Below are 19,292 nucleotides of genomic sequence, written 5' to 3'. Positions count from 1 at the left end.
GTATTTCAGCACTGTTAAAGCATCATTGAAAACAGGTCTTTGTGCACCTGGCAGATTTGAGCTGGAGAGACCCACTGTTGACAGCAAGTTCCTAGCTGCACAGTACAATCATTGCCAAATCTGCTGAGTTTAGACCATAGATAATGTAAAACATGAAGTTCATGTAACTTTTTAGACGTAATTTTTTTGGCTTCTCAGACTTGCTTGTTTCGACACAAGTGCCATTGGTACAATTAATATAGTTACCTAATGGCAACATTACAGTGCTCCTTCTGACAGAGTCCAAGAGACTAAGAGCAACAGTGCTCGAAGTAAAAGCACTTCATAAGAAAACCGTAAACGAATTTCCATATATTGTTAGTTTTGGAAACTAAGTGCTTAGGACTGAATTTTGCAATTCACCTGCAACACTTCATAGTAAAGCATGGTTTTAACTTCAGTTTCCGTGTCTGCCTTGTAAGTGTCAAGTAGCAAGTCCCATCTTCACTGATGTATATTTCTTTTGATACTGGCTCCAATTAGTGTTACACTCAAGCATAAGTTTGAGAGAACTGATAAATGCAACGAAAGTGTTATCGTTGTAGCAGCAGCTCCGTAGTTTTGGATACAATTTTCAACAGTTGCTGCACACTTGAAAAGTGTTTTCTCTGATCCATTGCTCTCTTTAAAGGCAGACAATACTAGATTTTCTACTTATCCCTTCAGTTTTGAACTCATTTGTTTTGTCTAATGGAACGTCTATCCTGTTATAGGACGGTAAAAATAGACTGCTTATTTTGTCCTTAAATTCTCTCCACCAAGTGTCCATTTTTATTGGAAAACTTCTAGACCAGTGGATGTTGTTTCTTTTTCTGTGGGTTGTTTTTGTCTGTCTTTCCTACTTTTTAAAATTTAAGAATACCAATACTTTGAGTTATGTTCAGCTTTTGATTTAGCAGTGTCTAACAGCATTTGAGAAGCAATATGCTGCTCTGTGTTGCACTTAATCCCTACTTCTTTAATAGTTCCAAAGAGCGAACACTGGTTGGGGATGTCCGTGCTTTCCCCCAAGTTTCTGAAATGAGCAGCGTGGTTCCTTGGTGTAACACCCTTTGAACTACTTGAGATGTAGTGCAAATTCTGGGTAAAACCAGGCTCTTATTTCCCAGGAAATGGTTGTAGAATGCTTCCACATACAATGTGGAGTTAAAAGGTGTTGTATGCTTGGCGGTGAAACATAACCTTTTCACTTTCTTCTTCCCTCTTCTCATTCAGGGCTGTCTGATTTTGAGTGATGAACTGAATCACGCATCGCTAGTGCTTGGCGCGAGGCTGTCGGGAGCAACTATTCGAGTCTTTAAGCACAACAGTAAGTATCAGATGGGGGACTTTGCCTTTCCACAGGTGCTATAGATCAGATGCAATCTCGTCTATCTTCTAATAGCTGGAAATCCCATTTCTTATAAGGAAGTAAGTTGCTGGCTACTGAAAGGATCAGAATATTGTTGCTACCCAGAAGTTAATGCAGCACCAAACCTTGCACTGGAGACCATTTAATGTGTTCATTCTCAACTAATAACAGTTTATTCTGCTGCTGTGCTGTCTTACATCTCTGCATGTGAAAGAGGAACATAGTTCCCAGAGTGGTTTAGGGACACTAGTGTTCTAATGTGATTTTGCATTACTTGGATAGCTCAGCACCATTTGACTCTTGCAACAAGCCATGCCAAGAAGTAATGCAATCCTGTAGTGGTCTGGATCACAGTTTGGGGGCCAAGTTTAGGACCAAATGATGATATGCTCCTATATTAACAAAAACATAAATGTGGGTGCCGTAGCCATGCCAGTCAGCTGTTGGTATGAATATTACTGTGGGGTAGCACAGAGGGTGCTTCAGAGCACACAGCATAGATTAATTTTGTTGATTAACCTTTTTAGTGTTCTTTGAAAAGAAATACTTGGAATTGCCAGTTTGTTGGTTTTAGCTTCTTCCAGTGGAAGTGTTTAGAATAATCTTCAGATGAAAATACAAAGTTTCTTTTTTTATCCTTGGTGGAAGAGATGTCTCGTTATCCTTAATTAGTAAAGGCACTGCTTCCATTCTTTAGCTGCTCCTAAGTTCTCTTTTTGCAGTATTACTCTGAGGTTGTAATGACTCTCTTGGTCTCTTTGAGGTGAATCTGTGGTGACAACAGCAAAGCTTGGAAAGCAGTCTTTGACTGCAATCCTTTTTCTTTCCTTGTCTTGGAGACTCAGTGGCTGAAATAAGGCAGCTGTGGAATAGGCACAGAATCACCGAACGGTGATTCCCAGATACCCAGAGCACGGGGCACAGGGCGACATCCAGGCAGGTTTGAAGACCTCCAGAGAAGGAGACTCCACAACCTCCCTGGGCAGCCTGTTCCAGAGCTCTGTCACCCTCACAGTGAAAAAGTTCTTCCTCACATGGAGATGGAACTGCCTGTGTTTCAACTTGTACCCATTGCCCCTTGTCCTATCACTGACCACCACCAAGAAGAGTTTGGCCCCATTCTCCCTACATTCTCCCGTCAGGTACTTACACATAGTGATCAGATCTCTCTCTGTCTTCTCTTCTCCAGGCTAAACAAGGCCCAGCTCACTTAGTCTTTCTTTATACGAGAGATGCTCCAGTCCCTGAATCATCTTTGTCACTCTACACTGGACCCTCTCTAGAAGTTGCACGTCCCTCAAAATACAGGACATGCATCAGCATCAATCAGATCAAAATTCTTGCTCATCAGCCTCAAAATCAAAGCTCCAGTCTAGATCTAATAAAAGCTATAGTGCTGTAATGGAGGGTACAATTGAAAAATAGTACAGTTTGGAGGAAGAAAGCTGGCTATTTATTAACTGATATTCAAGCAATACAAAGTTTATATATATGTATACACACACAAACTCTCATAATAAATTTTCGGAAATACTTGGCACATATGATTTCCATTGCAGAACCACTGTTTTGTTTGCTTTTAAGGGATAGATAAGTCCTTCAAATTCACTTGCAAGTGATTTTCGGGTTCAGGGGTTTTGAAATGCCTGCCTGCCCTCTGTTATTATAGTGACAATATTAAAGACACTTTCTGCTGCTGAAATGACTGATATGTGTTCATCTATCTTTATATGATGATGCTTTTGTTCCACTTCCTGATATCTACAGTTGAAGAGTTTCAACATATTAAAATTCATTGCAGGAGTGATGGTAGCACGTGTAGCTCTGGGTATGATGGGAAGAGCTCAGAAGTTTTGGAATGATGCATGAGAGATTCTGCAGGAGTGGGATTAAAAACTAGTCATGTAAGATAAGAGTGGTGTGAAAATCTCATAGGATGGAGTGTCAGATTAGAAGAAAAAATGAGACAGAAGAGGACAAAATGAAGGCTATCAATTTGGCAAATTAAAATGATATACAATCCTCGAGTTATGTACCTATTCGGAGTCCTACTCTTGTTTTATTTGGTACTGCTTTAATTCATTCTATTTCCTGGTTATGTTGGTGCCTTCTTTTACATTCTGACTTTTAGAAAATATGGAACAAAATGAAAAAGCCTCTTAATTTCTCGCGCCGTATTTGTTTGTTTATTCCTGCCTCATTCTGCACTTTATCAGTGCTGTTAAGGCCAGGTCTGGCTGTTAGTCTTCCTCTTTCATGGTGAGCAAGAGCAGAAAAATCTATACTAGTGCTCTGCTCTGAACTGCCCTTTTTCCCTTGAGAGGTATGTTGGAGATGGGCACTCCACTGACTCCTCCATGTTTGACTTTTCCTCTGCCTTGACTGTTTTCTGGCAGTCTAACTGACCTGCTTTTCAGTTCCTTTTGCTGGCAGAATTCCTCCTGTCTGTCAATCATTTGTTTTTATCAGTCTCTTGCTCAACATTTTTGTTTTTATGAATTCATTACCTCTATCTCTGCTCATTTCTTGAGCTGTTTTTCAGAACTGACTCCATGCATGTGTTTGCTCAGGTTACTCTTTCTTTCCTTCTAGCATGTCACGTGCTTAAAGCTAGTAAAGCTTCAGAATACACTGCTACTAACAACTTCCTCTTTCTGGTATGCTGAGCTTTGTCCCCATTCCTACCCTGGCTCTTCTTTTTTTCCTTCTTGACTCTGATCTCTGCTCCCCTTGCATTGATGGTAGTCACGAACTTTAAAAACTTCCTTTTCAAAGGTTGGGCCCTTTATGCTTTTATTGGTTAGTCGCTTTCTGTTCCACAGCTTCAGTTTTTTTCAACTTTAATATAAAATAAGCACTTGTTCCCTGCCTTTGTTCTGTGCTTCTGCTACTCATCTTTGATTATCTTTGAGCATATTTGCTCTTCTTTGTCTTTATTTCTATCTATGAGGATCCTGTTGTTTCCTAAATTGCTTACTTGCTTCGTATCGAAGAGTTGTCTTCCCCTTTCCTTCACCTTCCACTCCCTTCTGTTTTTTTGTTTATTTGTTTGCTTGCTTGTTTATGCCTTAAGCATAAGTGCTTTTAATTTGGGGTGATCAAATTCCTCCTCAAAGTTTACATGGTTACCAATTTCGTTTAGTCTCACTTATGGGCCTGGATGAAGCTAGCCCATATTTATTGATTTTATGTATTGTTTGACTTTCATGCTGGAGCAATTTGTGCTTTTCTGAATATTTCTGTCTTTACTCATGTCAAAGTTCAAGCTGTTTTGATACCATCTAACAGTAATTTTTGCTGCAGATATGCAAAGCCTGGAGAAGCTGCTCAGAGATGCTATTGTGCATGGGCAACCTCGTACGCGAAGGCCCTGGAAAAAAATCCTTATCCTGGTGGAAGGAATATACAGGTACAAGTTTTTCCTTTATATTTCCAAGACCCTCCAAGAGCAATCTAGCTGCTTAGCTTTTTGGCTCCTTTGCCAAATCAAATTAGATTATTGTCATAGCTGTTTCATGGATAACATATCTAAGAACTAAACTAAGCTGGGTATGTCATACCCTGGACTTTCTGTTGTTACTGCAGCTGCACCTTGCTCTACCAGAATGCTTCCTGCATCCTGCTCAGAAATAGTCTGAATTATTACTTATATCAGACCTGAAGTCTTAAATTCTGTTCCTTCCATTTTTTTTTCTGCTCACTTGGTCATATTTATGAGAATGGAAGTGTGCAGTTCAAATATGTTTTTTTGTTTTTTCCTGAGGGTGAGTGTGAGTTTATCAAAGGCAGTGAAATGATGGTGATACACAAAATAGGATACTACTACTGAATATCATGAGTTTGGGAACTAAGAATTATAGGCAAGTGAATGTCAGATTTCCCTTCTCATGTCTTTTATTTCCTTAGTTCGTGTTGAAAATCATCATTGAACACATTCCTTGGTCTTGATTTGCTGCTGCTGTTAGTATTTAATCAGTATGTCACTGTCCCAGACATACTAAACAGGTATATATCGAGGTCTGAGTATGAGGTGCAAAGAGGAGTTGCTTTTTAGCTCTCTGCAGAAAGTGATGTTTGTAACAAGCTTTGCAGGTGCCTGCAGTCACTGAAAGGAAGCCAAGAAGTTTGACTTTGTTAGAGCCTCTTTTAGGATCCAATTAAATCTACTCAAAATGTCTGTTTTTCCAACAGTATGGAGGGATCCATAGTCCGTTTGCCTGAAGTGATTGCCCTTAAGAAGAAGTACAAATCCTACCTGTACCTTGATGAAGCTCATAGTATAGGTGCCCTGGGTCCCAGTGGCCGGGGTGTAGTGGAGTATTTTGGACTTAATCCTGAAGATGTGGATGTCATGATGGGAACATTCACCAAAAGCTTTGGAGCTGCTGGAGGCTACATTGGAGGCAAGAAGGTAAAAAGATGGAAATATCATGACCCTTTCAGGCTCATGGTGGAGTGCTTCACTAGGCATTCCAAAATTTTATTTTTCTTGAGTTGCCCTGATTGTTCATTTGTTTCATACAGTTTAGTACAGTGAAAGTCTGCAATGCAGAAAAGCCTAGTCCAGGAAAGTTCCTTAAAAATCCCACATGGTCAGTGATGAGCTCAATTTGCTCAATGTAAGGTGGTGGCGTATCTTTTTGGGACCTTCTAGGAGCAAGGAAGAGAGGATATTTTCATCTTATCTTTTAATGAGCCTTCCCCCCTCCCCCCCCGCCCCAAAAAAAGAAAAAAACAATTTTTTTTCAGTCTCTTCTGTAAGAAGATGCATAAGCTTGTGAAGCTGGTTTTTATTGGACATCTACACTTTGCTTTCTAGAAGGCTGCTTTTTCCACTCTTGTTTTCTGGGTACCAACCTTTTCTACCTTCTAATGGAAGGTACTGCTAGACAGTTCAGCCCTTGTTAAAATCTTATCTTTGCAGGGGATATAGGTTATTACAAATGTCTCCTTTCTCATATTTTGAAGTGTGCCCTCTAGATCAGGTTTTTGATCCTTATTTTAAGGTAAAATTTTACTATTTGCCTGCCTGGAGCATAGTGCTTTAGATATGAACAGTGACAATTACTGTAGCCCGTGGTTTGGGGCGTGGGGCTTGCACTTTTTTTCCTTTCTTTCCAAATTTACGAGCCAGCAGGACTAACTCGCCTGGTATGAACTGATTCAGCTTGCAGTCTCACAGCTGTATTTTAGCTACTGTATTTGAGGCATTACCTCAGAAATAGGAGGCCTTAAATCTTCCTGCCTAGCTTATTTCAAAGCACTTTAAAATCTCCTTAAATTAAACTTTCATTCCAGACAGAGCACAGTATTAAATTGAACACTTCCACGTATTTGGAAAATATGTTTCCCAGCTTTTGCTGTTCACAGGGCAGTCCTGTTAATTTCATGGTAGCAAAAAACCATTTGGCTGGATACATGTTATGGTATTTTACTGGGGTGGTCTGAGCATTATAGAATAATTCTGTTATAGCTAACAGCAAGCAGACTAGATCTACGATATGTTTGTCCTTCATTCCCATAGTACCTGCCTTTATTTTGTACAGATTTAACAGGTACTTTGAGGGAAATGCAGGAGTGGTAGCCTGAGATTTGTATACTTCTAAACAATATTTCCTGCTTTATTTATGTTTTGCTTAGGCAAAGCAAGCAAGCTTTGCAAGTAAATTTGTGACATGTGCCTTATTTTGTGTTTTTGTCGGGAAATAATTATACTGTGTGGGATGCATAAGCACCTCCTGGTCACTATTTCATTAGTTGTATATTCCCACTGTTGTATTGAACACTCCTGAAGCACGACCTGCCCACAGCCCGAGTAACACAGACACTTTGTTAAAATCCATCGCTGCTCTTGTTGGCAAAACAAGCCTCTGTCTTAGCCCATTCCTCTCTGACCACATGTTCTTCCCCTGTGACACGCAAGACAAGATTGTCATGCTCCTACTGTCAGCACTTCCAGCATTTGTTACTGACATTGTAAAATCAATCCTTGAGCTACCCAGCGTATTCCAGAAGATTTTGGAAGAGTTTTGCTGCGGTGGCCCCTTTTGCCGTGTGATTACAGAGCTACAGTACAGCGTTCCTGTGAGGGCAGTCAAGGCAATGTCTAATTGCCTCTTGTTTTTTGCTAGGAGTTGATTGATTACCTCAGGATACATTCTCACAGTGCTGTGTATGCAACATCCCTGTCACCTCCTGTTGTGCAGCAGATCATCACCTCCATGAAGTGTATTATGGGTGAAGATGGTTCATCTATCGGTGAGTCTTTGTAATGTTAAGCATGTGGAACTGGAAAAGCCAAGGAGATCCTCTCTATGTCTTTGACAGAAAATTAATTCAATGGACACATTGATAATTATCTTTTAGTTCATGTAAACTTAGAATTTCTGGAGCACCAAGCCAATTTACTTTTCAGATATGATGGCTGTCCTACTTGGGAAGTCAGCCTAATAATGGTGTAAGGAAATAGCTAGAGGTAAGTCATCTTAGTCTTGCATAAGACAGAATATTGTTTAATATTGATTTTTATTTTGCATTTAGCTTTCCTAGCCTCCTTTTTTTCTTTTTTCTCCCCTATTTCTTCCTAATTTATTTGTCTCACTTGGAAGCCTCACTGAAGACTGCTGCCAGAGTATTTTGTGTATGTTTTACAGTCCAGTCTGTTACCTCAGGCTTCTGATTTTTCGTCCCTAATATGATTTGCTGTTTGTACCTCATTTGGAGTAAACATGGGAATGTCTGTGAAATGTCTTTTCATTCTGTAAGCTAGATAAGTGGGCCTAAGGAACCTGGGGAAGGTACTGAGCATATCCAGTTCTGTTGATTTAGTTGTGTGGTTTTTGTTTGTTTCCTTTTTTTTTTATCGGTAGAAATTAGAAAGAGAAAATCTATGCTAGTTTTGACATATGCAACGTGCAGAATCCGAATTTATGTGTGTGTCTTCACCAATAAGTGGTGGTAGTGGCTTCCTTCAGTTAGAGTATACAGGATATAGCTGATGAATCACAAACGCGGAGTGCCTTGATACTTCAATGCACAGCCCTTTGCAGTGGGGTACCTTGCACAGGTTTGTTAAAGAATGAGTGTCTTATGTAGGATGACAGTGTATTTCCACTTAGGATCTTTCTGGAGCTTTTGGTTCAAAATCTCATTAAATTCCAATCTGTGAATATCCTGATCTGCAAGAGCTTCAGGCATCGGACCACAAGGTGGTGGTGTATACACATTTCCTTTTGAACATGGATCATCTCACCAACTAACCTGACAGTTTCTGTGGTGAAACACCTCGCTGGACAAATAATTCAAGAATTGTTATAACAGTTAAGCTCAGTTTGCATACATTATCTTAAACTAGGGTTAGTTTTAGCACTAGCACTTGATAGTGACTGTTGGCATGGAGTTGTTCATAACTGCTGCAAGTGCCCCTGGGCAGTAGTTTCTGTGTGTGTGCTGCACTCACGTGCTCTGGAGAGGTCCATGTGAGTTACCTCTACCTGCCAGGAGTTGTCCCCACTAGCTCTCCCAGAAGAAATAGTAAGCCCAGCTTCAAGCTGCATGAAAAACTGTGTCAGTGGGGTGGGTCTTGCTGCCTTAAAAGTATTAGAGCTCTCTTAGCTAATTATTTGCCCACAGTTTGTGGTTTGCTCAGGCATTGCTTGTGTTGGGTTTCCTCCAGAATCTGATTTGCTTAATGAAGTGGCAAGGAAGAAATCTGTAACAGATTTCTTTTTGGAACATTCAAACTAAGACAGCTTTGCCCCTTTCAATGATTATGGCTTGATACTCCTTGAAGCCATGAGAATGGAAGCAGCTTCCACTCCAGACTGTTCTCCTACCATTACGCCAGCACAGGCATTCAAGTTGAAGGTCAAAGCAGATTGGGAACTTCTCTGGCAAAAAAAATAAGCTTCAAGTAAAGAAGTCTTTTCTTCTTGTTGTAATGTTACTTAAATATATGTCAAACTATATCCCAATTTGATGCTAAGGAGTGCCAGAATTTCTAGCCACTCTTTGTATTGCAAAATAACACAGCTCTCAATGCCAAAAATGCTTTATTTCAAGGAAGCCTTTGTACTTCAGCCTTCTCGGTGAACTTTGGTGCTTTTCAGCAGTGCTGGAGGTAAATGGATCGCCAAAGGCCTGTCCAGCCATGCTCAGAAATAATTCCTGCAGCTCTCGTGAAGATGTGGCTGTCTGAGCATCTAAGTCGACCCTTACTAAGATAAGCACCTGATAGTGATCGCTGCTGGAAAATGCTTTTCTGCTCATTTTTTAAACAGTTCCCTGTTTTGCATCTCTTTTGTTTCCTTCTTTAATCTTTAAAGGTAGTACTACTTTGTAGACTTGTTCTTTGGGTGAAGCTGGCTAAGGTTCAGTTGTGTGGATTGAGCAGCTGCTTAGTGATAGTATGACAAGGTTTTTTCCTTGTTTAACGGCTTTGGCAGAAAAACTTGTGTTTGGATTTTGTGGGATTGTGGGTGGGGCTCTAAAGGGCCACTGTCTGTAGTTGCTTTGATCACGAGCAAGCCTGAAACAGAATGATGCTGGTGAGAGGTGATAGCTGTGGAAAGCAAACAAGTACAGAAATAATGTCAGACTGGGTCACTGGCAAACACCTTCAAAGTGGCTATGTATTATAAACATCCTACTGCTCTTAGAGTAGCAGTCAAGCCTAATTAATGAACGGAGGAAATCTGAGGTAGGATAATGGTTTTTGTAAGGGCACAAGAATTGATGGAGTTGGAATCAGAACAGTAGATTGATAGCTTCCAACTGTGTTTTGAGCCACAGCTAAATCTTTTAATAACTTCAAAAAATGCTTGGTCTTTTGTCTGCCTGCCTCTGTTCCCTGCTACTACTTGTACAAGTTGTCATCTTCCATGACATCAAAACTTTGTGGAAATAAGTCAGTTTGAGATGTCCTGTAGTTAAGGAGTAAGTAGTAAGTAATTAGATTTTGAGGAACAAAGCTGGGGAGTTCTTTTGTATTTTGCAAGGATAAGTTAATTCAGTGGATTTCTCAATTTAAGAAACATCTGGAATCTCTAAACTTGCAATATAAGGCATTGTAGTTACTAAAGCTTTACATAACTTAAATATCTCCTTTCAGATCTTTCTAGAAAACTGTCAGTGACTAAATAGGATACTAGTGAGAAGTGGCACAGTTAAAACACAGATGCTGTGTAAAGCTGAATGGCTGATTGCAGAGAACAGTGTAGCAAGGACTGGATAGAACACATAACATGCTGCATAAACCTAGCCAGTGGTTTCTTTTGCATCTTGATTTCTATTCAGACTAATGTGTGACATGCAAAGCTATCTCCCACAGTACATTTTGGGTGTACTGTAGGAGAGCAGAGTGAGAGGTGAGGAGAAGGCTGCTTTCCCCAAGAGCAGTTTTTCAGTACTAGTTTTTACTTGCAAATCAAAGTGTGCAAGATAAAATGCATCTAGAGAGGTTGATCTGTTCCTAGGATTATTTCATGGAGTGATTTCACTTGGAAAGATTAACCTTCTTCACAGATGAAATTTGGCTGTCCCATGTATTAAATGTTTAAGCCGAGCCTTAAATTTAGGAGTTTTCCAGCTTTGAATTTAAACTAACAGTGTGTTAATAACTTGTAAAAGCAGTGAACTACTTCCTTCTGGGTTCATGGTCTTGACTTGACTAGAGTCGTTACGTACATTGAGATTTGTAACAAGTTCAGTGTTTTATATCTTGCTTTCAGGAGATGACTATTGCACATCCGGTCTCACAGTGCTGTACTATGATGGCATATATATCTTTAGGAGAAGCTGCAGATAGACCTTGTGTAAGATGCCACTTAAATATTTAGTATGATTGTTGCGTTGACTGCTGCCCGCAAACCAAGGGTTTTCTTTTAGTTCTGATGTAGTTCTAATGTAGTAAGCAGTGGAGCTGGCAGTGGCATAGGCCAGCTTTGCTGTTGAACTATCAGAAGTGCTTAACTAATCTTCGAAGGCTAGTCAGCTGCACATAGTTTGATAGGCCTCCCTTGAGGGGCTCAGTTATGAAGAGTTAGCAGCTGATTAGTTAGTTACACCAGTACAACACGAGAACTGGATTTCTAGTCTTGGCAGTGCTGTGTGCGACCAACTTGGGAATTGAATCAGAAAATGTAGTTGGAACTAATTACAACAGGGAATAAGAATGTACAGCTGTGTTGGCAGAGAACTGAAACAAATTCAACTGTTTAGAGGGATCATGGCTATACTGTTGATCTCCATGGAGAGAAGCATATAGGAAGGAATATTAACCCTGGCCTGCTTCAATTCTAGTGAAGAAGAGACTACAATTAATGTGTTGACCTCCATGTGGTTAAGACTCGAAGATAGGACCTCAGTAGTTAAGTTGTCTGCCTTGACTTCAGCGGGTTTAAGTTAAACATAAAATTCCTACTTTTCTTCTAAAGACAAGTCAGAAGTATGTGCAGGTATAAAACGTCAGTAGTAGTGAAGGAATAACCCAAATAATATCACATCGTTACTAAATCTCAAGTAACGGATAGTATATTTATAAATGCAATTTGTACCTTGTCATTAGGTGTAGCAGGCCCACAAATGATAGCAATGACTGCTGTTGTACTTGAAAGTGAAATAACAACTCCTTGTGCAGGTTGAGTTGAACACATACACTTAGCATTAAAATTGGTTCATCTGAATTTCCTCCAATAATGCACTTGTTAATGAGGTGTTAAATTATCACCTTGGGAACTTGGGGACCAGTCAAAACTAATTTGAGCGAAGTGAAAACTTTGTTGCTGCCCCTGAGAATCTCAAGCTGAGCTGGGGAGCTGTTGGAAAAACAAATACTCTGGGGGTCATAAAGAGAATTTCCTGCTTCTCCCCAGGGGACTGACAGTTTTAAACATCACTCACTGTATTTGTGCTTCCAGCTGGGGATCTTTTAAATCAAGCTTGTTGCTGCACCCTTACTTCCCTCCTACAGAGCATGGCCCTTACTTCCCTCCTACAGAGCATGGCAAGCCTCCAGAAAAGTTACTTTAACCTGGTCTGGGCAAGAGAACTCTTCCCGTTGTTGGAGCTTCGAAGACTGTTTGCGGATGTTAACAGAGCTGTACCCTTTGTTTTGCATTGGAATGCCAGAATTCTTTGGTCCTCTTCTAGACTTTAATCGGCACAGTGGTGTTTATGCAAGGGCTTAACAAGCTTTATAACTGTACACCTGCTTTGTTCTTCTAACATTCTAGCCCTAGCTATTTCTATTCAGGTGTGAGTTGCCTTCCCAGATCTACATAGTCTAAACACTGATCTGTCAAAGTAGAAATACAATTTAAGAATGTGGCTTCACTGAAGTATTTTTGTTTTTCTTGATTACTTTGTACTTTCTCTAACACTGGAGGTGCCATCTTTCTGCAGCATCTTTCTAGTGCATTGCTCGCACACAGAAAAGAAAAGACACCGAGTAGCAACTAACTAGCATAGGTTGTTAACAGCAATTTTTCTAAGGTGTTCAGAAGTCAATATTCAAGTAAAGCATTTAAAGAGAAGTAAGAGCAGCTAAGGTGATGTGCGTTCTGTCATTTGGTCATCATAAAAGTGAGTTCGTGGTTTCCAACATGATTCATAATGTGCTAGAGCAGAAATTTTGGAAACAACTGGGTGGTTTGTCTTAGTACTGCTTCTTGTCACCAGCCCAGGTAATAGAAGCGATTTTCTACATTGATACTGACATTAGCATGACAATAGTGTCATGCATGACAATTTAAAGACACATGGCAGAATTTCATTCTATGAAATACATGTAATTGTTTCTAGTTTCTTTGGAAAGAAGCAACAGTTTTTAATTAAACACCTCTTGGTGGACTGTGAAAGCATGTATATGAGCCTATAAGTGTCTCAGACCAACGTCTGCCTATTTTAGTGGGTTCTAATACAAAATGTGATGGCGCCAGATCAATCCATGCCATCCGTTTCATATGAGTACAGCTAATCCAGCACAGTGTAACACATATTTAAATTTTACTGATGTATAGATGTTTCTTTGTGTCTCGGAATTAACACTTTTTTTAGATAGGACTGAATTTATCTAAAAAGGGAGCAACTGTCTGAAAAAATATGCATGCTAATTAATGTATGTTTTGAAAGCATGTGACCAGTGGAAAGAGCTGACATGACGTGAATGAAATGGAAAGCATGTAGGTACCTGGCCATCCACGTGGGGGAAAGATTACAGTAGATGCCTACTTCTCAAATGCATACTGGCTGCCAGCTTGTAAGATGTCTTAACAACTGCGTATACCAAGAGCTGGAAGCAACAAGTTTAATGCCTCCACTCTTGACAGAAAATAATTTCTGTACTGCCTCTAGTGTTGTGCTGTATTCCTCAATACCCTGAGAGGAGAGTTTATGCTGCCACTGTAAGCATGCTGTAGGGATGGATTTTTTTTTTCTTACAAAGCTGTCGTTTTTTCTTCTCATACTTAAGACCTGTTCAATTTCAGTCTATATTGAAGGTTTACTTTTTGCTCTGCTTGCATGATTACAATAATGTTCTTAAAGCATGGAAGTGGACCTGCTGTTCTTACGACAGGTATTCAGCTGGGGTGACAGTCTCTCTGGTTCTCTCGGGTATCTTTTGTTTTCATAACATCTTACAATTAGTAGGGGCAGTTAATCATGTTAGTTGAAGCTAAGTGAGCGCTAAGTTATATTTTTAATGTCCTGATTCTTACTATATTTGTGACATATCCTGACTGAAAAGTATGAGGCTAAGTCCTTCATGATCTTCTGTAATACACAGGCGAACAAATTTTTTTCTTCTTTGCATTGTGCTTTGAAATCCAAAAGAACAGTTAGCTTTGATGCTGACTTCTATTGTAGAAAAACATTTAGCTTAAAACAGATGGTAAATATAGTTCACACTCGTCATTTGTGTTGTAAAGCTACTGAACTGTCTCCATGGAAGAAGTTTATAAACATCCCTTTTATAACATACTTTGCTGAAGCCTGCACATTCTTCAGCTTGTAAAGAAATGTGGTGTTTCTGTGTGTTCTGATGTTCCTGCTCTGTGACTTCTCATTCTGTCATGAAGACCTGCCAGCCTATTTGCATTGTACAAAGGTATAAATATTTCATTCTTTCATCTTCACTGGCATTGCCTTTTTCTTGAAATTAAGAGCACAGATGTGCTTTTTGAGTTCTGATGCCCAAGGAATCATAATAAATTATAAAGAAGCTTTAAAATACCTTTTTTTTTTCCTGTAGAATGCCATTAACTTGGCAAATCAAGCTCTGTTGCAACCATGTTTTCTTCATGTTTCTGACTTCTATGGTGGAGATGCCATAAGTTCAAAAGAATAGTCTGATAAGCCCACATTTCTTTATTTTTTCTCTCTCGTCTTAAGTCACAAGACTTAAGGCCAAGCAGGACATTTATAGCTGTCTGTGCATTGACTCTGAATATGTTTTCATGATTATACCTTTGGGATAATTATGCAAGTGCATTTGCTAATTTGTAAGTAGTATTAACACCAGTCCTACAAATCCTTTCAGCTGTTAATATAAAGATTTGGATAATACATGTACACAGGCAGCACAAACGAAACTCGTTCTTCTCTGGAGCAGCAGTTCTAATTTTGTTGTTTAAATTTGATTCAATTGTACAATTTTAGCTTTTATATTCAATTTAAAAATACAGATGATTGATTTGTAGTTACCAGAATGCAATGAATTTCAGCTATGCAGATCCAGTGAACAAGGTATATGTAAACATGGACGGGAATTAAGCATAAAACTAAACAATCATGAAAAAATATTACCCCAATTTGTTATGCTTTTCAAAATACTTCTCTGATTCTCCCCTGTGCGAAAAAAAAAAAAAAAAGAGCTAGTAGTGCGGTGTTGCTCTTGCTTTCTCTTACAGAATAGTTATTTGGTTCTATCTATATAGATATTTAACTGTAATATTCTAGAGAACTTGAATTTCTTTCAGCAGAAAAGATGTGATGTCCTGTAGGAAGTCTAAGATACTGAATTCTCTCTGCTGGATCCCTTCATCAAGCTAGTCTCTCACTACATCATGTTCTACAGGTCTTTGAAGATATTGGAGATGAGGCTCATCAGATAACAAGACCATGAGTTGTTGGTCCCATGAGGAGCTGTGTGGTCCTTTAAATCTGAAATAATTTTATTTTCAGTCTTGTCTTGGATACGCACACACTTGTATTTGTGGGCTCACTTGTGCGTGCGCGCACACACTTTTTTTGTGGTAAAACAGCGTTGATAACTTTTGATCAGCTCTATCAAACCAAGCAATATCTTGAATACCTCTTTAAGAGGAAAGAGGTATGTGTCTCTTGGACAGCCTTTCACAGCAGGCACTGATTTTCATTTGGCTGTGGACCAGACCCTCTTTGATCAAAGACATCAACTTCTACTTATGCCTAGGTGGATTTCCTATAAAGGCAGCACTGAGCACATGAACAGCGTAGGATTCTTTTTGTTGTTGTGGGAGCTTTAAAGTAGAGATAGTCACTGTTTTTGCAGTGCTTAACTTTGACGTGGTACACTGAAAAATAAATAAAGCTCTTCAACAGCTGAACTTAAGTCTAATAGTCATTAAGGAACCTGGTAACAACCACCTTGTTGGCAGGAATGAGGCCTTAAAAAGTGAGCTTTTTTTTATGTGCAATGTATTTTGAATGTGCAGAGAAACTGAAGTACTGTATTATTCTCTTCCATCTCTTGAGCCTGAGTTCTTAGAATCAATGACAGGTTTGTGGCATTGTGTTTTAGAATGAAGTTTTCTTTTTTATATGGTTAACTCATGTGGATTACTTACGCAATATGGAACTGCTATTTGGTAGCTTTTGTAACCTTAAAAGCAGTGGGTTGCTCACACTATGCAAGGGGAGTGTTTCAGTTTGCATTCTATCTTACCTAAGGTAAAAGCTTGTGTAAATGTAAATGAGAACTGTAATTTGCTTTTTAAATAACATAGCTTATATAGTTTGGGAGATTTACTTTTTATATATACAGTGCTAGCTGATTTGTTACTCAAGCGTCTGCGAAGTAATACTTTGCCTTCTCTCAATACTTAGATAAAATTCAGATGTGCAAAGTCTGTTTCACTGCAGTCCTTGAATATTGTCTCTAAACTCAAAGGGTTTGGGCTGCTCAGGCATTTCCACATTTTGACAGAAGAATCAATTCAGCAGAACTTCTTGGAGGCGTGCCTAAGAGAAGGCTTGTTCTGCTGAATAATATTTCAGAATATTTCAGAATATTCTGAAATAATCCCTCTCTCCTTAGTAGGTACCCCCTGCGCAGACCGCAAGCACTACCTGAGCTTAGCAGATTGCTTCCTGTCTGTGTTTATAATGGCTCGATATCTCTGCTGCATCTCTTTGTCTTATTTACACAGAGGTAAAGGATAACTTTTGAACATAAGCTGCAGAGTTTTAATTTTGATTTTTAAACTTTGTAATGAGCTGTACAGCTCACATCCAAAACAGACTTTAGCAGCAAACTGGAGGACTGCACGATCTGTTGTAGAACAAAAATGGTCTGAATAAAAATCCCCGAATTCAGAGGGCCCAATAATCTCTTCAGCAGCCTGAGAGCAATTGTGAGGGAGAGGACGTTATGGGCAATGCATAAGGCTGTTTTACAGGCAATCTGGTGGACCCTATGCAAGGGCAGAACAGTGTATGCACTTGTGTCATAAATGCTTTACATGTCTCAAATGCCAGACTTGCATAGGAATCATCCCAGTATTATGACAGCTGAAGTGTCTCTATCTTAAATTGCAAGTAGTACTGTCAGCTGTGCTGAAGAATTCTTATGTTTACACATATTGTCTTTGTGTGAAGGAGTATTAAATGAGAGAGATTTGAAATAATGCACAGACTAATTTCAGGAATGAATTATTAAGGTGTCATGCTGCTGGAAATATCTGCGTGATTTGCTAGTTTGTGAATCCATGATATTGCATACTAAATGAAGCAATAAATCTGGAACTCCCTGTGATTGTACTGAACTCCCATTTAGTTGAGCAGTGGTGGTAAGCTGGGCTAATCCATCTTTTAATTCCCTTTCAACAGATTTTTTTGTGTTATCGTCTTAGATGTGAAACTACCTACCCACTTTTATTCTGTTTTGATATTATATGAAGCTCCTAGAAATGGTCATGCTTAGGCTTGCAGCTCACCTTTAATTTCCCAGGCTTGATAGTTATTCTGGCTTTCCAAGATGAACAAAATGTTCTGCTATTGAAAAAAGAGGAAACCACTTCATTAAATATGTGCTGTTGAAAGAAAGGGAAGCTGAAAGTCAAAATTTGGTTTGGAAGCAGACTCAGAAAAAATGCTTGCAGTGTTTAAATAATTGTTGCATTTAGTTTGGCAGTTGGACGCTCTGGAGGCTGTTTAATATGTAATGAAATTCATACAGCTTTTTTGCATCGATCAAAGTAAAGGTACCATTTGCTTGTACTGTGTGACTGACTTGTTTAACTACACAGCAAGATGCAATTTTCTGAGTTAGGGTGGTATTGCGGGGATGTGTGTCCAAATGACAGAGGTATGTCAATCTTAGTGCTTTGGTCTAAAAGAGATGGGAAACTTTCAGTTCTCTTCTTGCTCTTCTTAATAGCTCATCTTCAATTTTCAGTGCTTTACAACCCTTACTTATTTCTTCTCTTCCAAGGCCAAATGCGACTCCTCCTTTTGATGCATTAATGCAGACCTAGAAGAAGTACATGCCAAAACAAGGAAGATAACAGTGGTCTGGTTTATTTAGTGTCATCCTCATCCTGAGGCTAAATACAGCATATCCAGCCTCCCTGTAAAAATTCTGATGGAAAAGGGCTACTTAAACATCTTTTAAAGAAGTTAGAATGCTGTTCTGGTTTAAATTGCCTATCATCAGTGCCCTTAGGAGAATTGGTGCTATGTTTTTAACAAAAGGTCTCACTTCTGTGAGTCTAGTGAATCCTGGAGTTGCACAGTAGGAGTCTGACAGACTGTAAGTTGCATTAAACAGCTTTAGGTTTTTATTGAAAACATTGTCCTCGGTTCAAAGGCAAGGTAATTGTCCTGTCCTGGAGTGATAGCAGCCCCTCCTTTGCTGACAGCAGGCCATCTGGTTGCAATAAGTTATACGGCCCTGGCAAGGCATTTTGGCAGCTTTTTAGTAGCTGCAGATGACTGAAAGCTTCACATGCACATAGGTAGAAAGCAAGAAATACCTCACTGATGACCATGATGTCCTTCTCTGTCCTTGGTCACAAAATACTACATCTCTGTCCCTTTTTCCATGTTAGATATACTTCTGGGGCAAGCTTTCAGAAAGCAAAGGAGTGCGTGGCGTTTTTCGGCAGGTAACTTTGGCTGCAGATTAGCTCCTCTAATTTGTTGAAGGAGAGCTTAATTAATGGTCGCTATGGTGTGTGTATTTTGGGTGTCATTGCCAGCATTTGTACTTTACCACCCAAAGGCTATTACTGTATTTTTATCCAGAAGCTAAAGTGCATGCTTTTAGGAGGTGTGGGGTTTTTTGTGTGGTTTTTCTTTCTTTTTTTTTTTTTCTTCTCCTATTTTCTTAAGTACTTTAAGAGAACTTAAAACTCTTGGTTGTTTTAGCAAGGAGGTAGGTTCCTTTTCTGAAAATTTGCCAGGGAGTTGGTTTGCATCCCTAGTAAAACATTCAGAGTGTACAAAGCAGTTAGCTGACTAATTGGTCCTCCTGGCAGCTACTTCTTTCTCTTGCTGTCCCAGCCAAAGTGTTACTACTTCTAACTTGCCTTTCAGGCTTGGGTTTGTGCCCTGCCAAAACAAATTGTCTCAGCGAGTGATGTTTATTAAATAGAAATGGCTGCAAGGATTTTGGAGCGGGGAGACAAGTTTTGTTCCCATGATG

General features: G+C 39.4%; 1 protein-coding gene across 1 annotated transcript in view; it reads left to right on the top strand.

Annotated features, from left to right (window-relative positions):
* SPTLC2 (serine palmitoyltransferase long chain base subunit 2) overlaps nt 1-19,292 on the top strand; it is a 52,616-nt gene that overhangs the window by 11,290 nt on the left and 22,034 nt on the right. Inside the window, exons 5-8 of the mRNA XM_026048279.1 lie at nt 1,255-1,348; nt 4,694-4,799; nt 5,582-5,801; nt 7,522-7,648. Of these exons, the coding sequence (XP_025904064.1) occupies nt 1,255-1,348; nt 4,694-4,799; nt 5,582-5,801; nt 7,522-7,648 (547 nt within the window). The remainder of the gene's footprint in view (nt 1-1,254; nt 1,349-4,693; nt 4,800-5,581; nt 5,802-7,521; nt 7,649-19,292) is intronic.

Source organism: Nothoprocta perdicaria, unplaced genomic scaffold (assembly GCF_003342845.1).
Source record: "Nothoprocta perdicaria isolate Ctin4 unplaced genomic scaffold, notPer1 scaffold_53, whole genome shotgun sequence".
NCBI lineage: Eukaryota > Metazoa > Chordata > Aves > Tinamiformes > Tinamidae > Nothoprocta > Nothoprocta perdicaria.
The sequence above is the reverse complement of the archived record's forward strand: the minus strand, read 5'-3'. Positions and strand labels throughout refer to the sequence as shown.